This window comes from Sinocyclocheilus grahami, unplaced genomic scaffold (genome assembly GCF_001515645.1).
Source record: "Sinocyclocheilus grahami isolate Dianchi unplaced genomic scaffold, SAMN03320097.WGS_v1.1 scaffold801.1, whole genome shotgun sequence".
In the NCBI taxonomy this organism is placed as follows: domain Eukaryota; kingdom Metazoa; phylum Chordata; class Actinopteri; order Cypriniformes; family Cyprinidae; genus Sinocyclocheilus; species Sinocyclocheilus grahami.
Window position 1 is genome coordinate 261,748 of NW_015505980.1, and position 11,702 is coordinate 273,449.

At 41.2% G+C, this 11,702-nt stretch overlaps 1 protein-coding gene across 1 annotated transcript; it reads left to right on the forward strand.

The window, feature by feature from the left end:
- The first annotated feature begins 970 nt into the window (after positions 1-970).
- LOC107561980 (tumor necrosis factor alpha-induced protein 3-like) lies at positions 971-5,705 on the forward strand. The gene is made up of 7 exons (XM_016246537.1): positions 971-1,541; positions 1,736-1,877; positions 2,012-2,182; positions 2,272-2,452; positions 2,667-3,550; positions 4,329-4,528; positions 4,607-5,705. Exons 1-7 carry the CDS (start codon positions 1,473-1,475, stop codon positions 4,865-4,867), a joined length of 1,908 nt encoding a protein of 635 aa, XP_016102023.1. The 5' UTR covers positions 971-1,472; the 3' UTR covers positions 4,868-5,705.
- The last annotated feature ends 5,997 nt before the right edge of the window (positions 5,706-11,702 follow it).

An 11,702-nucleotide genomic window follows, 5' to 3' on the forward strand; every position in this document is an offset into this window, starting at 1 on the left:
GTGTTGTGGAGTTTGTATTTTTTCCACTTACGGTTTAAGGTTCAAATGGAAACTTTCTCTTGTGTAACAAGAAACAAAACAACGCACTGTACAAATAGTTTCCATAAATAAAAATTATAGACCAGTTAAAACCACCTTCTGCTTAGGAACATTTGGTCTTTGTGTTGGTAGTAGGTGCAGGCACAACCCTTGCTTTTAGACAATTACGCAGGTTTAAAGAACAGGAACTAGATCATATGTTCATACTTCCCTTATCGACCCTAGAAATGGCACGGGTGCAGGCATTCCTGTAGAGTGTCGCCCCTCCTCTCTGGAAAGTCCAGACGCTTTATATCATGGCTCTGGTGTCAAGAGGAGACAAGGTAAAGAAAAAGTTGAAGTGAAGCCCTTACGGCGCTTAATCAGAGAATCACATACTAGGGAAATTCCTCAAAAGCGCGCACACATGCAAATGCACACGAATGCACTAGCGCACACATGTTGCACAACATCAGAAAGAACACCGAATCTAGGCCACGAGCACAGCTCTGCAGTGCATACTCTTTGAGTGTTCAAGTTTGCTTCACTTTGATCTACAGTTACAGTGAAGTTATTGATTTACAGAGTTTTGAGATGTTTTTCCCCCCTTACATAGCCTGACATGTCCAAATTGCTTGCTGTGTAATGAGGAGTTGATTTCATTGTTTTTGCAGCGATACGGTCACATGTCCTGTTTTAAAATGCATGCAGTCAGATGAAATGGATGGATATCTTTAAACTGCTTTAACACCTCTGTGGAAATCCCCTGAATTGCTTTTATCTCATTCTTAATCTTGCTTCTTGACAAATACGCCTGAACTAACCTTTAAGTATAAAGATATTGCTGTCAAGGTACGCAGCAATAAAGCAAAGATTGTATATGTAGTTTTTCATTTTCTTAGTATTATTTTTTTGTTGCTGTTATGCACGTCAACAAGTTGCTAAGGCTCTCTGTTATGACAATCTAGATGATGTTTAAACAGGAACTGCAAGTTTCGTAGCCTTTTTGTGAATGCATAAATACCTCCTTCACAAACTTCTATGACCTGTTTTTTCAAAGCCAAATCTCTAAGGGCACTTCCAAGGGAAATTTGTCTACATTATAATACATATGTAAGGAGATGGTAGGACAACTGATGTATAATGGCATGTCTGCATGCTGCCATGTTTGCTCATGGGCAATCAGGTCCAGAAACTAATTGAGGCCATTTGTGATTAATTACTCGGGCCTGAGGAGAATAATGTGGCATTGGCACCACAAGAACTTGCACAGTCCCAAGCCCTTCACTGGTGACTGTCCTGAGCTGTGATCTGTGTTTTTGTGTCATTTAGGTGATGGGAACTGCCTGCTCCACGCAGCCTCTCAGTACCTGCTGGGGGTTCAGGACACAGATCTGGTGCTGCGAAAGGCTCTTTATACAGTGCTGAAGGAAACCGACACTAGTAACTTTAGAATGCGCTTTCAGACAGAGTTGCTGCACTCTCAGGAGTTCACTCAGACTGGCCTGCGATACAGCACATTGGTAAGCACTTCCCCCTTCACAGTGTGCATGTAAAACTGTCATTTTGTGGCATAAACAGCCTGAAAAAGCCATTATTACCATTAGAGATTTTGCTGAACAAATGAAGGATCTCAGAATCTCATTACTCCTTATTTAACTTTTTTTTTTGACTAGGGTAAAACTCATGAATATTTGCAATGTTTTTTGTTTCTCAGAACTGGGAGGAGGAATGGGTGAAGATTGTAGAAATGGCTTCTCCAGTGTCCAGCAGTAATGGCCTACAGTTTGACTCATTAGAAGATATTCACATCTTTGTGCTTTCAAATATTCTTCGGAGACCAATTATTGTTATTGCAGGTATGTATCCGTATACAATTATGCTTGTATAAGAAGTATTTCAATAGAATTACACAAACACTTATTCATTGGAGCACTGACTGATTTGGACACATAAAGTGCAACAACATGACCAATTTTTTTTCTCTCGACAGACCAAGTACTTAGAAGTATGAAGTCTGGTTCCTCCTTTTCACCCCTCAATGTCGGGGGCATATACCTGCCTTTGCATTGGCCTCCAGGAGAATGCTACAAATATCCCATAGTGCTCGGCTATGACTCCCAGCACTTTGCACCTCTGATCACAATCAAAGACAGCGGCCCAGGTATGCCGCCGGACACTGCGCTACTCCATAATGTGTTCTTACTACTTGGCCCAGTGTATTTAAATATTTGATGTTTGTGACCCATTCAGAGATCCGTGCTGTGCCATTGATAAACCCTGGACGGGGTGGGTTTGAAGATCTTCGAGTGCACTTTCTGACAGAAAAGGAGCAGCAACAGAAGGAGAAGTTGCTAAAAGACTACCTAATGCTTATAGAAATCCCTGTCATTGGCCTGAGCTACGATCCCACACAGATTATCACTGCAGCCAGGTATGATCTAAATCTTTGGTGAAGTCTTGCTGGTTAAGCGGCCAGATCCAAGCAACCCAGGTTGCTTCAGTGCAGTTGTTTCTGGAATTGTTGTTCTAATTGGTACTTTTGATCAAACATCTGATAAATATATAGGCATTTCCTAAATGTAACCACAAAAAGTTGTGGGATCTTACAGTGTTCCTTTTCAAATCTTGCACCCTTCCTCCATCAGACTGGATGAAGGCAACCTACCTGAGGACATGAACCTAATGGAGGACTATCTACAACTGGTCAACCATGAATATAAGCGCTGGCAGGAGGATAAGGATTCTTTATGGGCCCCCCAATCCCAGCGTCCCCCTCCCTTCTCAGTCTCCCAACTCTCTCTCATTGAGATCCGCTGTGCCACACCCCGCTGTACATTCTACGTCTCGGTGGACACTCAACCCCACTGTCACGAGTGCTTTGAAAAGCGACAGGCGGGTTGCAAGCCGGAGGCCATTTCCACCACAAATCAAACCTCGTCCTCGGACCCCGAGAGCCGAGGGAGGCTGGAGCGCTCCATCCTGCCAAGCCCACGTTCCGCGCCCCCTACGGCCCCCAGTCTAAGCCTTTACAGTGAGACCCATGCCATGAAGTGCAAGACGCCCGGATGTTTGTTCACTCTTAGCGTGGAGCATGACGGGCTGTGCGAACGCTGCTTTACAGCAAGGCAAATCCGATCGGCTGCTAATGGGCCGCCACAAGGCCCCTCTCACGGCTGGTGGGCGTCAGGCAGCCGGGAGCAAGAGAAGGAAAGGGAGAGAGAACGGGAAAGGGACACCGAGAGGTGTGTTATGTGCCGACAGGAGGTCTTTAGGATATTTAACGGTCTTTGCCCACCCTGCATGCAGAGGACTGCCGTTTCCGAGAGGGGGGACACCCAGCAGCAGGAGCCTAGAACTGAGGCCTCAGTATGGGCAATGCATAGGGAGACGGAGCGCACTGGCACCGCCGGCCACACCTGGCAGACGCCCGCTGCCCGGCAGTGTAAACGCTCCGGCTGCCAATTCTTTGGAACTGCAGAGAAGCTGGGGTTCTGCACTATATGTTATCTAGACTACCAGACCAATCACCGTAAGTGCAGCTGTTCTGCATTCACTCAATTCTTCTTGTAACTCTCAATAAATATATAGTTTAGTCATGAAACACTAGATGGCGCAGGCTGATGGATTGTTAACGTAACTGATGATATTCAGATAGTTAAACGACTTGGCACAAGCTGATTGGTTCATGCTGCGTATGCAGCCAATGAGCTTACTGCCTTGCATTTATATGGCTGGCTAGCATTCACTAGAGATTCCTGCAGCATGCTTTGAGTTTCTCTGAAACCCTCCACCTCCCCCAGCTCCACCTGTATAGATCTGCTACGGGTTATTTTATATGCTACTTGTGCAGCAGCAGTATGTCTTAAATACTTACGGTACCGTATTGCCGTATGCATTGGCGGAAGCAAGTTCCTGTACTTGCTTGCAGCAGCATAGCAGATCTATTCCGCCAAGACCAAATACATTAGCATTGTCATATCCATCACCATGCTAAAATCTTCCAAGAGTTGTCATGATTAAAATATAATTTCCACTGCATCAGTTGAAATATCTCCACTTCCGACTGCAGAGGTGTCCAAACTCGGTCCTAGAGGGCCTTGCAGAGTTTAGCTCCAACTTGCTTCAACACACCTGCCTGAAAGTTTCTAGTATGACCTTGATTAGTTGGTTCAGGTGTATACAAAACTCTGCAGGACAGTGGCCCTCCAGGAGCAGGATTGGGCACGCCCGTCCTATTGGGTATCAAGTCATAGACAAGTCAAGCAGAGGAACAAGTGTGTGATTTTTGGCTGTTTTTGTTTGTGCAGTGGCCACCCCTGCTATTGTCCAGCCCAGACACGCATCCGAGGCGGGCTTTCAGAATTGTCCGCGGTGCCGGGGTCAGGGCTGCGGCTCCGAGGGAAAGGCCATGCTCGAGGGTTACTGCAACAAGTGCTTTGTGAAAGAACAGAGTGCTAGACTCAACCAAGCTGCTAGCAGGGACTCTCATTCCCCACCTCTCGTCACGGTAAGTGTCCTTACGTGCTGGTGTTGTTGCTGTGGGGTTGGTTTGGCTCTTCTGACGAGCTCTGTTGTTTCTGTCCAGCGGGCCTCAAAACCACGTCCACCTCCGATGCTCACCCAGGCACAGTGTCGGCGTAGCGGTTGTAAGAACCTGTCCCCTGGCTGCACGGACCTCTGCCCGGACTGCCTCAGCCGCGGCCAGCGAGAGGGTCGGCGTGCCCAGGCACCCAAAGAGAAAAGCAAACAGCGCTGCAAGACACAGGGCTGTGACCACTACGCCAACCAAGACAAACAAGGCTACTGTAACGAATGTGACCACTTCAAGCAGATTTACCGGGGCTGACAGAACAGTTCGATGTTAAAAAGTGCCCAGTTCATCGCACGGTCACGTGCATGCTGGTGAACTCCCTTACACGAGGAACTTTTTGCCCAAAATCCCCCACCTACATTGGGCAGGGCCTAAAGAGCCCGGTGGTGATGTAGAATTGGTGATTACCTCTCAAATGCAGTTTTGGTCATTTGTATCATGTGTTTAGGGACCGTCGTGAGATGTTAGCATACAGAAACTAATGATACACAATGACGTCTAGTCACACACACCCGTGGCGTCCGCTGTTTATATCGAACAGGGTAATTAATCGCAAACGTTTTTTGAAAAATTGAGGAGAGCATGTGTAAGAATGAACAATTTCAGATTAGCGACAAAATCGACCAAAGTTAATTTACCGAAAGATATGTCTAATCCGATGTACATCGCCACTGTGGACTGCAGAAAGCCTTTTAGAAGTACAGGAAGAAGACGTACAGGGTATGCAGAGACCACCGAAGGACAGCATTTGATAGTTTCTTCATAAAATGTAGGTTAAGTGCCAATGAGAGCTTGCTAAGCAGAGCTCGAATTTCATTTCCTGCTGCACCATTTGATGTCTGCAAGCAGTACGGATCTGTTGCCTTTGAGAATGTTTTTGTTTACCATTTTCACAAGTCCTTGCTCTTGAAACTATTTTTCACTTTTGCTTGCCTTGCTAATCTTCATATGACTTGGTCTGTTCTATTGAATGGATATGTTCATTTTTCTGTGGCTGAAAAATTCCTTAAGTGCAATGAAAACCAGATACTTGACACCTCCCCGATGTCTAGAGCAGATTAAATTAAATTAAGCTGAAGGGAATGGCCGTGCCTAAAAGAGAGCGGTTCCTAAGGGAAGCTGTTGTGGACTGCCTGCCAGGAGCTTCAGGAGTAGAGAGATCTGTGGTGTTACAAGGATCACCTTATGCTTACATAGGAGGATTCTGTGCAATGTTTCCCACAATGGGGGCATCTTTGTGAATACCTGCCATCTGACTGTATGAACCCAGAGGTATTCCTAAGGGAAGCTGTTGTGGACTGCCTGCCAGGAGCTTCAGGAGTAGAGAGATCTGTGGTATTACAAGGATCACCTTATGCTTACATAGGAGGATTCTGTGCAATGTTTCCCACAATGGGGGCATCTTTGTGAATACCTGCCATCTGACTGTATGAACCCAGAGGTACCACTCTCAAATAGTGCAACTGATGCCTCCTGAAGCTCAGCTGCAAGAACCTGAGGTGCCACCTTGATGGTTCAGGTAAAAAAATGGTCAAGGCTTTCTCGGATCTAACAAGCTCACGGTAGTCTTACCTTCACTGGCAAGAAATAGTTTAGCACTGGGTAAACCGCATGTAGCTCCAGCAGATTGATACAGTGGTGTGCACAGACCTCCAGAGGGGCAGGGGAGAAATCCCCCTCAGTCGAAATTGCAGTACGGGGTACCTCGATAGGACCAAAAGGGCAGTTTAGCTTTGGCGATTAAGGGCATGCTGCTGGATTGATACAGTATGATCTAAAGACTATATCAGTGATATACCTTAGCAGGATTAATTATCAAATTGACTGCACTGACACCATTGGATTAGAACAAAACTTGAGCTGACTTAAAGGGATAGTTCACCCAAAAATGAAAATTCTGTCATTAATTACCCACCCTCATGTCGTTCCAAACCCATAAGACCTTCGTTCATATTCGGAACACAAATTAAGATATTCTGATGAAATTCGAGAGCTCTCAGACCCTGCATAGACAGCAATGCAACTGAAATGTTCCCAGGCCCCGAAACATAGTGAGGACATTGGTAAAATGGTCCATGTGACATCAGTGGTTCAACCGTAATGTTACGAAGCTACGAGAATACTTTTTGTATGCAAAGACAACAAAAATAACGAGTTTATTCAACTGTCTTTATTGTTGCTGTCTATGCGGGGTCAGAGAGCTCTCGGATATCATCAAAATACCTTAATTTCCGAAGATGAACGAAGGTCTTACGGGTTTGGAACGAGTAATGACAGAATTGTCATTTTTGGGTGAATATCCCTTTAAGCTGGATGAACACACTATCATCCTGAGCTGCTTCATAGCTGAATAAATAAAAAAGGTGATAGGTCATGGCCATCATTGGGGGTAAGGATTGTTTAACAGAAAGCTGTATAAGCAGTGTTCCAGGAGGCACATCAACAGTGCACATTTTGGACATTTCCCTTATCTGACCCACCCAAATTTCCCACTCCATGTTTGGCAGTGTCCTTCAAACTACATGTTTGTTTCCTTTTGGACTGGACTCTCAGTGAAGATGCTGGAATACCCTGTGAAGTCCACTTCGCAGGAAACTTGCGGTCGAATGGAACGCCCCTCTGGTGTGCTTCCAGGAAGAGTGTTGGGAAATCTGCACCACTGGATAGAACCATAAAATATAAATATTGTAACAGGCCTCTGCTATAATGAAGCAAATAATAAATCAATAAATCCAGTAGTCCTTAGCTCCGCCTCTGTAACATGTAAAATCTTTTCCCAACCCATTTTAATGCCAAATGAGAATGATTTCAAAACTAATTAATGGCTGAAAGAGTGTTGTTTGATGAAGCTGTTTCGAGTCTCCATTTTGTAGTTACTGCCAGGGGTGGTTTGTTCATTAGGGTGATAGGACGACGCACCACCAAAGTGAAAAGTGTCAACCGTAACTGTCACCATTCTAGACCATTCTGTTTGTTCTGCCTCTGGATACATGGTCCAATCAGCATCTAGTCACATTCTGTGGAGTGCTGCCCCTTTTTGGGAGAATTGCCCCGAGTGTGCTCTACGATGTAGTTTTAGTGCCACGTTAAAAAAAAAGTGAGATTAAAGTCATAATATTTCGAGAATAAAGTCAAAATTATGAGATTAATATCGAAATGTTTCGAGAATAAAGTCAATATGACGAGAATAAAGCCAAAGTGTTTCGAGAATAAAGTCGAAATATTGTGAGAACAAAGTCAAAATATTTTGAGAATAAAGTCAAAATTACGAGATTAATATCAAAATGTTTCGAGAATAAAGTCAAAATTACGAGAATAAAGCCAAAGTTTTTCGAGAATAAATTCGAAATATTGTGAGAATAAAGTCAAAATATTTTGAGAATAAAGTCAAAATTACGAGAGTTATCTAAATCAGACAAAAATACAGGTGCGGGCGGATGGCGGGTGGCTAATTTATTTGAAGTTGCGCATTCGGGTGACGTTTTAGCTCATCCGCGCATCACTATTCCACATGTAATCTAACACGATCATCAGACATAAAACAGCATCAAAACTGTGCAACGTTATGGAATAAAATGTTGACCCATGAAGAGGTAATGACTGTCAAGCTTTGGGGTGTTGATCGACTCCATCTATGTTTTGATTATTGTTCTGAATCCAATTCATAGCCATTTTTCAGCTTTTTGTTCAAAATCATGTGTATTTCTTTATTTATAAAACGTATCCACATTCAAGTGTTTAAAAAAAAGAATGCATGAAGCTAGATACCCTGTTCTTTCTTTTGATGTTTTGTATGTTCAGATATTAATATAACAAAATATATACAAATTAATATCTAAATAGGGACATAGTAGTATACTTAAAATATGATGTAAAGTTCACTTAAAGAAAACTTACGAGTATACTTGCATTATAAAACTACTAAACTAGTAGTTTACTGAGACTATACTTCAAAGTGTACTAAAATGCTACAAGTATTTAATTAGTAAACTATCAGTATACCTATAAGTTCACTTTTAGTATAGTTGCAGTACAAACTAAACATTTTGATGTAAACTAGTTGTGTACTCAAAGCTTACTACTGTTATACTTAAAGTATACTTTTATTTACTAGAAAGTGGGCCGATTTAGTCCCAAGGAGTATTGAAATAGTACACTTACAAGTATACTACTAGTACACTGATATTTGTATACTTAGTACACTGATATAAGTATACTTAAAAATACACTTGAACTTTGCTTAAGTATACTTAATAAAATTAACTTGAAGTATACTACTTTTTGGTAAGGGGAGGTAAAGAAGATTGCAGCGACACACAGCAATCTTACAATATTAAACGTGCGAGTACGTTATTATTAATGTGCAAACAAACAGACTGTGTATGTGCGCTCTCTGATAGCTTTTTGCATGAGCACAATTCAGTACACTCTTAAAAATAAAGGTGCTTCACAGTGATGCCATAGAAGAACCTTTTTGTCTAAATGGTTCCATCAAGAACCTTTAACATCTGAAGAACCTTTCTGTTTCACAAAAGGTTCTTTGTGGCTAAAGAAGGTTCTTCAGATTATAAAAAGGTAAGAAAGAGATGGTTCTTTAAAGAACCTTTGACTGAATGATTCTTTGTGGAACCAAAAATGGTTCTTCTATGGCATCGCTGTGAAGAACCTTTTAAGCACCTTTATGTTTAAGAGTGTATGATCGCATGTCTGTCGAGTGTTTTATAAAGGACACTCACTGAAGAATCGTGATTTTTAGGAGTCTGCAATGCTCAGTGGTGTTTATATAGCTGCATATGGACATCAACACTCTGATAGAGGAATTGTTCACTGGTCATGTTGAGCTGCCTTCAGATCGCTATACATTTGACAAATTCAGAATGTTTTTATTTACTTTTTAAATTTGTGTTCTGCTCTGTTTAATAATTCTGAAAGGATCCGTATCTACAGTATACAGTCAGGTGTATAGTGGTCTGTTGGCACCTCCGTGTGGTCCTGTTTGGTATTGCAGCTTGACTTTTAGTTATTTATATAGGCTACAAATGCAACATTTATTTTTTTCCTCAAAGTTTTTGCTGTTGCACTGTTTTCTTTTAAAAAGAGCTTGCAGAAAATATAGTTTGGTTTGAATCATCCTCAATCTTCAACTTGGTAAAACGGCTATCTTTATTTAAAATGTTTCAAGTATTAATTATTTTCCTTTGGTTATACTGGGATAAATCATTCCGGGATGTATGCTAAAACTGTTGGATGTGGTGCCCGAAAATTAACCACCAGCTGCCACAGGTTACTGCAACATTCAGTAATTCGTTTAAAAATATATATGTTAATGTTAATACGTATTAATATTGTGTGTTATACATGTGTAGCAAATTGGTATCATCTCTGACTGACTCTAAATTTAGGAGTCGGTAAAACCTTGCATAAACCCAAGGTGAATTTTGCACCATTAGAACCAAACTATTCCGTCACAGGAAGTTTTGTGGTTGTGAGTTACAACATTGCTATCTCTGTGTCTTTTTTGCCAGCTTAAAACTGTGTGGCTCTTTCTAATAATGTGATTCTGAAAGTCAACTCACAGCCGTTTCAGTAGCCCACACTCAAACTGCTCGAGAAGTAGGCAACCCCCAAACCCCCCCCCCCCAAGAGCTCTACTGACTCACAGCGAGAAGGAAAGAGTGCATGGCTGCCTGTGGCAGAGAGGGAGGGGATATTTGGTGTGGCGAAGAGGTGACATTTCAGCGATGTGGGGGCAGCGACGCTACAGCGTGGGAGGAAAGTTAGAGCATAAGCTGTAGTGCAGCTCTCTGAAAATAGCATGCTATGCAAAGTGACACGCTAAAATGTGCAGCCCACACATCAATTCTCTGTCACAAGGAGAGCATTTTTGTTTTAGTGCACTTCCAGTGCACTAAAAGTTTGGGGCAGAAAAACATGAAGCAATACTGCATGAAGCAGCTTGTCCCAAGACCAGAAGAACTACTTGAAATAAAATAAACTTTAATAAAATTAGACCTTTTGCTAGTTGCTAGTTTTTAGTTTAAACATTTTAAACATTTCAATAAAAAAATATCACAATTGCTAAAACTTTTCATTTAAAATGTAATTAAAATGTAAAATAAAAACTAATTCAATATATTAATAAAGACTATAATAGTATCTCAATGATGCTAAAATAACACTGTTGCTCACATATCAAAATTATATGTTTTAGGCAGAGTTCGAACAACCCTTTCAGTCATTACTAGATTCGTAATATATCATGCCTTGATTGCCTTATGGCTTTTATAAAAGGATTACATAATCAAGTGTTAAATAAATAATAAAATCCAGTAAGTGTCTTTCTTCCACTAAAATATCATTATGAGTATTTTAGAATGACTGAAATGCTCTGAAGCCTGATCCAGATGTTGTCAATAAAGTACATCATATTTTGCTTATTTATATAATAATGTTACAATAATCTCTTCATTCTATTTGTTCCATTTGTTCCAAGATAACATGGAGAATCACATTAACTGAATTATTGACCGATCGAAATTAATAATTCCAAAACTGTTGAATTTTGAATCTCCAGAGTTAGTGTGAAACTGAAATAAAATTGCCATGCCAGAAAAAGTGAAAAAGGAAAACAAAACCACACCAGGATCACTGTAAAAAAATTACTGTGAATTTAACGGTAAAAGACTGTAAAAATGCTACGGTAAAAACCTGTTAAATGGTTAACGGTAAATTCCCCTGCTATATACGGTGAAAAACTGTATTGGACATTACATGTATTGGACATAAATTTTACGGTAGTATACCGTTTTTGGAAGCGAAAAATACCGTATAATTTACAGTGAATAACCGTAAATTGACATTCCCAGAATTCCCTGCGTTACATTTCAAATTTGATGTTTTTTTTGTTGAAATAACTATGTTTCTTATCAGTTTTGTATATTAGGGTTGTGTGTTACACCTAATGTTGTTAAATGAATGTTTATTGCATTATTTCAGTTTCATGTGTGTTACCGTGATGGTGTTTAGTGTTTGTGTGAATGACACACTGTGCACCTTCTATATATGTTATTATTTAAAAGCTGCTTGTGAT

Excerpts from the sequence above, each read along its gene's own strand:
- LOC107561980 (XM_016246537.1), top strand. The coding sequence starts at position 1,473 with ATGCGCTTTCAGACAGAGTTGCTGCACTCTCAGGAGTTCACTCAGACT. Across the intron at positions 2,453-2,666 it reads CAGATTATCACTGCAGCCAG|ACTGGATGAAGGCAACCTAC; the intron begins GTATGATCTAAA and ends TTCCTCCATCAG. Across the intron at positions 4,529-4,606 it reads ATTCCCCACCTCTCGTCACG|CGGGCCTCAAAACCACGTCC; the intron begins GTAAGTGTCCTT and ends GTTTCTGTCCAG.